Here is a 7,104-nt window from a genome sequence, read left to right on the forward strand (position 1 = left end):
CCTGCAGGACATTTCTTAAAAACATGCTAATTATCATTTAAGCCAGTTCTACAAGCTATAGCAACTTTGCAAATTGATTCTAAATTCATTAGTTGTAGACCTTGAAAGCTTCTGATTTTAGGTTTTTAGAAGCGATACTTAAACAGCTGTGTGTGTCTCTTTGGAAGGTAAACTATGATGTGAGCATGTTGCTTTGAATTCAACGGTGATCAAAAGACTGTTTTGATTCTGGGGATATTTAAAGCCAAAAATAAATATATCAACATGTGAAAGCTCAAGTCACAAGTTCATTTTGTATTCTTGGGGTGGAAGGTGTTTTTTTCTACAAGCAGACCCTAAATCTAACTTTAGGACAGTATATTGACACTTAAATGGTAAGAGCACTGTTTAAAATCATATTTCATCTTCAGTGTTACACAGTAATACTCATAACCAAATGTTAAACGTATCTTTCCATCCACTGGTTAAACCCACTTATTCCTGTGCAGGGTGGCATGGGGCAGGGCTACAGTCAGGGGAGAGGTAGGGTTTCACCCTGGACAGGTCACCAGTCCATCACAGGGCCCATGTCTTTCCAAAGGAAAAAAAAACATGGCTTTCAATATCAAAACACGTTTATTATCAATACGGCGATTCATAAACAAGACATTATGCAGCATGGTGTGACGTACCTTCACCTTCCCTACCTGAAGATACATCTTGCCGTGTTGCATGCATGTGCGAACAAAAGACAAACTCCGACTTTCATATTCTTTATTCTGGGTATATAATTCATATTAGAAGAACTAAGTTTTCTTTCTTTGGAAAAAGTGGAAATATTTTAGTGAAAAACTTTATTACATGTAAAGTAAACATGTTTGAAGTATAATAACTAAACTACATCACAGAGTTAGCCTCTTCACAGTAAGAGTACATCACTATTAATGAGCTTTTAGCTTAGTTTATAATCTAGTAACTGAAGAGCAAATAAGTCTTGATACAAAAATAGGAAAAAGTTCATGTAAAATGTCAGCAGAAAAGAATGCATTAACTTGAGAATGATTAAAACTATTCAGCCCATTATGACCTGAAGAACCTATGAGTTATTTTTCCTTTCAAACCAGGAATGATGCACATGTCGCATCAACAAGACACACAGTCATTATTTAAAAAGGCAAATATTGTTAGACATGAAGGCATCATTTCCAGTCTCTCAGATGTTTCCTGTTTCTAAGTACTGAATGGATTTATTGTAGGTTTACAAAGCTACAAAGAAAACAAGTCAAATATTAAAACATAGAAATTTTCATTCATTGGGAAAATGTATGCTCATTTAGAAATAAAGTAAATTCAATCGTCTATTTTCTACAACTGCATCATTCTGTTCATTAGGGGACCAGAGCAATCTCAGCTGTTACATGGCAAGAAGCAGGGTACACGCTAGACAAACCACCATCACAGAGTTTAACAAGAGAAACTAACACTACAGTCCAGCATGGATGTGTTTAGACTGATCTATGAGGCTAGAGTATTCAGAGAAAACCCACACAGACACGAGGAAAACATGCAAACTCCACACAGAAAATCTCTAGCCGAGATCCAGGTGGTGAATCTTCTTCCTGTGAGGTGACAGTGATGGCCACAGCACCATGCTGCTGTCCAGGTAGAAGTTTCGCAGCTTGTATTTGCAGATTATTTGTGGTTTTCATCACCTTCAGATCAAAACCCAATCAAAATACTTGCAGGGTGATGAGAGGGCTGAAAACCTGTACTGAATGGTTGTGATCCACAGGGCTCCAAATGCCACGCTGCATTACAAGCAGACTAGATTCTATCATGGAAATCACTGCTTGGGCTCAGCAGCACCTCTGAAAACCTTAATCAGTAAACACACAATTTGTTCCTATATCCACAAATTCACGTCACAACCTTACTTACTCCACGGAGAAAATTATATATAAACAAGATTCAGACACTGCCAGCTCATCTAAACTCTTTAAAGTTCGTAGGAGGTGGAACATAAAACCATCCTGAGGTCTGATGAATCAGACTTTTCTATTCATTTTGCCAATCATGGCAATTTCTTCCAGCCTGAAGTGAAACTGGACCATCCAGCTTGTTAGTCTACAGATACAAATCGGTGCCTGGTGATGCATTCATGTGTGTGCTGCATTTTCAATGCTATAACTTGCATAATGTCAGTACAATATTGAATTAAAATGACATATGTTGGTGTAAAGAAGGAACAGTTTACATCATTTAAAAGGTAGATGCTTTGAGTGACAACACATTTAAAATTAACCGAATCTTTGAGCAGGACAACTACTGATGTCTTTATCTTAATAATGCTGCCAACGAAAGGGAAAGATTATTAAGTGAACACTTATTTATATTAATATAAAGCTCGTGAGGTTTTGCAGATATATTTTGAGGGAAAGTGTTGTGATGCCTTTGTTTATGTAAAGCACTTAGAATTGTCCTGTACATGAAATGTGCTGAACAAATAAACTGCCTTGCCTAATCATACAGCTCTATCACCCACCAGTACTGTATGTTTCCATGTAATATTAAAATCAATTGCCCTGTTTATTGATAACTCAATAAGTGGGATGTATTGGAAACTGAATTCTGGCCAAGTCTTGCTTATTTGGATAATGATGTGGGCTCAAAGGATAACACAAATTAAATAAAATTCTGGTGAGTCTTCAAACTGTTGATGATTGCAACCTTGCAGGAAATTACACTTACATTACAAAATATGTCATGCCTGTTTCTTTTACAGTTTTACACCAAGCAGTGGAGCATGGGCAGTAAAAAATAAAATATAATATAAATATAAAAATATAATATATATATATATATATATATATATATATATATATATATATATATATATATATATATATATGGCAGCAGTTTTCCTTCTTAAACTTAAGCTTTCAGAGATCAGTTTTACTAACTTATCTAACTGAAAATCAGATGGTCTAAATAAAAACTATGACAGCAGGTAATGTTGAAATTTTAATAATTATTTAGGATTTTTCTCACTTTTGAAGTGGACATGTAGCCTAAATGACTGGAAAAGTATTGAAGAAATTAATAACACCAAAAAAGAATAAAGTTATATTTCCAGTATTAACTAAAGCACATGAATGTTGGATAAGAGTCAAGAGAGAAAAAGCTAGAAGTTCATGTGAGCTACTCTTGTAGCTGCTTCTGGGCTGTGGAGACATAAAACCCATGAAGGTTGTGCTGCTTAAGCAGGACAAGAAAATTCATTTCACTCCGCTGAAATGTGAGAAATGATTTCAGCATAAAGCCAACACTCTTGTTTCCACTGAAGTCATGTTTGGACCGCGTTCACACAGCGGAGTGGTTGGTGAAGAGGTTGCACAAGAGCACACACACGCGCGCGCGCTCAAGGAACTGTACCAACACGTATCCTGTCGCCATTTTCCCAACTGAATGACTTGTCCAAGCTTTGGAGCACACACCCCTGCCTTACTTTTCTACTCGCACACGACACATATCTTTCTAAAAAACTGGTCTTAAAAACAGACATTAATGCAACATGTTTATTTACATTCTTTTAATAAATATGTATAAGCACGTTTAATAAAAACCAAGAAAAACCGTCTGAGACAAAAGGAGAAAAAAACATTTCTCTACGAAGTGAAGCTTTAATAATGTTGCCTTGTTCCAGCAGATGGCTGCACGCGGAGACAAACAGCTCGCGACGTTTGTTGACTGGCATGTGACGTATCCACACAGGTAAAAGCACAGATTTGAAACTGTGTTGTTGCTCAGCGAATTATCCAATCAAAAGGCAGAAGAGGCGGGGCGTAGCGCCGTCAATCACGCAGGAAGTATAAGCGTTTGTCTAGGGAGGGAGGGGGAGAATCCAATCCGGTTTGAGCTAGTTTTTCTTCCAATGGAACATTAACGTCTCGCTGCGCTGTATTAGACTGTACTCGCACAGCTTTATCTAGAATATACCACTTTATTTCTTCCTGTGTTTAGTATCATTCGGCTGTTTTTCTTTTTTTTATTTGACAAAATACCCCTCACAAACCAACCATGCCTAAAAGGAGCAAAGTGAGTAGACATGTCTTTCCTGCATTAAGTAATACGGTTTTATAACACACAGCTGCAATCGTAAATTGAGCTCGTTACAGCTTGTGTACAGTGCTGTTGAAATATTTATACAAATGTCCGATTTGTGCACGAAGTGAATGTCAACAAAGCTGCTCCTCGAAGCCTGGAGGTGCGTTTGTTCGGCAGATTATTGGCGGTCCTCCTCCGTGCAGTGATTATCTTTGTGCGAAGTGGTTTTTCACGGTGCCACGAGATTTCGCTTTTTAATCACCACAGAAGTGATATGCATGAGCAGTTGTGCCGCGGTGTGCAGGCAGCTTTCGGACAAAGCGCTCGGGTCGGAGCTGCTGGATGTTTTGCTCAGAAAGTTGGCGGCATATCGATTGTTTCTGTGGGGGTCGTCACGCTGGACACCGAAGTTTCTCTCAGCAAAAACGTCTCCTAAAATCACAATTTTAAATGGTCTCTATCGAAGAGGGTTGTATTGATTATTGGGGTTGTGTTTTTCTATCAACCAAAATCTAGTTTATATAAGTTTAATTTGTTTAGCAGAAACTGATTTAATTAACTGTTAAAAAGGAAAAATGTGATTAATAAATGTAGCTTCCGGTTGGTGAATCTGTTGGTGTTTGTCTGCCCGCGTTTCAAAGGTTAAACGCGTTTCTTGGGAGGTTTTCGTGGCCTGTCTCGGCGGGCCGGGCGTTCGGCTCAGGCCGGGTCTGGGTTATGCAACCGCGAGCCTCCGTCAGCGGCCTCCTGTTGCTGGTTCTGGCATTTTCTGCTACCACACCGACAGAGAGCATCTCGGAGTGGCTGTTTTTCAAATTCATGGCGGGAACAGCGTTTCTGTAGTTCAGTTTTTCCTTTTTTTCTGGACATTGGCAGTCCCATTTATTACCAATGAATGGATGTGAGAGGAGGCGGAGCCGGCGCCCCCCCCACCGGAGGTCTCCTGTAGGCAGGAGCCGGTAGAGCACCACCATGCGACGCCTTTAGAAATACGTTGTGCTTTCTTTATTGTCATCACCCCATCGCCTTAATTTAGCATTAAACCTTGTTAAATGTACTTTTTTATTTATTAATGCGCCAGAAAATGTAGGTCCTCCAGAAGCGATTCTAACGTGCTGCAGAGCAAACTTGTTGAAAGGTTCAAGCATGTAATGTTTAACACTACTGAGATTTTATTTCCTGCCTCTTGGCAATAGTTTAAGATTTCTGATTCATAATTGGGTTTCTTAGTGAAATCACAGTTTAAGCCAGATGTGAAGCCACAGACCAAGATGCTGTCTGTAACGCCCACTCTGAGTTACTCCAGACCCACTTCCACCCTGAACTCAACCACAGCAGTTTCATTAATATTAACATTCTTCTTCCACCGTTTCTTCCTGTCTCACAGGCAGCTGCTGGAGGTGACTCAGCGGTAAGGATCAGCCTACTTATAACTACCTACTTATATTTTCAGTATTTGTGTTTAAAAATACTAAAACAGTTAGGCTGCTTACCCACCAGGGGTCAGTAGCAACTCTTTGTCCTCCCATTAGCTTAAATTAAGTGATACTAGTATTCACTCTGTCTGTTTACTCTGCAGCCCAAGAGGAGATCTCTCAGGTTGAAAGATGTAAGTAGAGAAAAGCCAAACTTGTCAGAAATGAACAGATAAGACTTTTAAAACCGTTTTAGAGCTGATACTAATCATTGTTCTTCCTCACAGAGACCTGCACCTGCAAAGGCAGAGCCTAAACCCAAGCCAAAGGTAGGAACTTCTTACAGTTGCATATGATTAGCTTCAGTTGTCTGAACTGTTGCTAATGTGACTTGTTTCTGTTTGACAGAAGGCACCTGCTAAGCCTAAGAAAGCTAAGGAGGTGGAGAAGGCCAAGCCTGAGGAGAAAGCACCAGAGGCCCCTGCTGAGAACGGCGAAGCCAAAGCTGAGGAAGAGGTAAGAGTTTTGACGTCATATATAAACTTTCAAATGAAATATTTACTGAGTGGACCTACTAATCCTTGCATTTTGTGTTACAGGCACCCGCTACAGACGGAGCTGATGAAAAAGACGAGGCGGCAGAATAACATCACTCCAGCCTGTCTTTACCAGTGCTCCCTGTACCTCTTTTCTTGTACAATTCAGGGGAATATTTTTATCAACTATTTTCTAAATACAGGTTTTTTAGTAGTTTGATTGTAGAGAACACTTTTTTTTTTTTTAATGAAAGAAAAAAAAAAAGTCGATTTGGACATGGGAAAAATTCATCAGAACAATTTTGCATCACCATAAGATTTGCGATCATTGTCGTCACTGTCGGTGGATTTCATTAAGTTTTAAATGTGAAGGAAGGGGGGTGGGGCGGGAGGGGTTAGCGGCGTTAAACACGGGAGCGGGGCAACAACCGGAAGAGCTTACCTGTGTGGAATACATTCCATATGCTTTTATAAGGGACTGTGTGTGTGTGTGTGTGTGTGCGTGTCTGTGTGTGTGTAGTCTGTTCAGGGATGGGGGTGAACAACATCACGTTGCAACTCATTATTTTCTTGTTTATATTGAACAGTGTTTTAGAATGTTTGTAAGCTTTTTTCCTATTTGTTAACTCTTTTACTCATGCAGTTTTCTTAACAAATCAGAACAATAAATCTAAAATCCCTAGTACTGGAGCTCACCAATTCAGAATTGTGCATTGCATGTCTTGGTTGTGTCTGTTGTGTGATAGCATCGCAATAAATTTGTATAGCTGCTGGGAAGAGTTTTCAGTCTTTCCATTTGTTGTGTGTAATGGTACTTTTTAAGAAAATCAAATTTGTTATCTTAGCCAAGCTAAAGAGGTAATTAAACATTAAAAGGCAATCTGCAGAGACTGCTTGCGTAAAGATCGGCAAGCAAACTAAATTTAGCTGAATTGTCAGTCACAAACCAGCAGTAGCAACTTTCATGTGGGTCCTAGTATCCACATCAGCTGCAATTGTACCGTTTCTTTTCATTTGTTAATAGATGTATGTGTAATGATTGTTAAACCAATAAAATTCAGTTGGTAGTT

General features: G+C 39.1%; 1 protein-coding gene across 2 annotated transcripts; it reads left to right on the top strand.

The window, feature by feature from the left end:
* The first annotated feature begins 3,866 nt into the window (after window positions 1-3,866).
* si:ch73-1a9.3 (non-histone chromosomal protein HMG-like) lies at window positions 3,867-7,104 on the top strand. Of its 2 annotated transcripts, none has more exons than XM_042009053.1 (6): window positions 3,867-4,074; window positions 5,471-5,494; window positions 5,663-5,692; window positions 5,786-5,827; window positions 5,904-6,014; window positions 6,098-7,104. In XM_042009053.1, exons 1-6 carry the CDS (start codon window positions 4,057-4,059, stop codon window positions 6,143-6,145), a joined length of 273 nt encoding a protein of 90 aa, XP_041864987.1. In that variant the 5' UTR covers window positions 3,867-4,056; the 3' UTR covers window positions 6,146-7,104. The 2 variants fall into 2 exon arrangements, with proteins under 2 accessions (XP_041864987.1, XP_041864988.1); XM_042009054.1 differs by having other exon boundaries at window positions 3,870-4,074; window positions 5,907-6,014.

The sequence above is a fragment of the Melanotaenia boesemani genome, chromosome 15 (genome assembly GCF_017639745.1).
Source record: "Melanotaenia boesemani isolate fMelBoe1 chromosome 15, fMelBoe1.pri, whole genome shotgun sequence".
Lineage (NCBI taxonomy): Eukaryota > Metazoa > Chordata > Actinopteri > Atheriniformes > Melanotaeniidae > Melanotaenia > Melanotaenia boesemani.

Excerpts from the sequence above, each read along its gene's own strand:
- si:ch73-1a9.3 (XM_042009053.1), top strand. Across the intron at positions 5,693-5,785 it reads GATCTCTCAGGTTGAAAGAT|AGACCTGCACCTGCAAAGGC; the intron begins GTAAGTAGAGAA and ends TCTTCCTCACAG. Across the intron at positions 5,828-5,903 it reads AGCCTAAACCCAAGCCAAAG|CAGAAGGCACCTGCTAAGCC; the intron begins GTAGGAACTTCT and ends GTTTCTGTTTGA.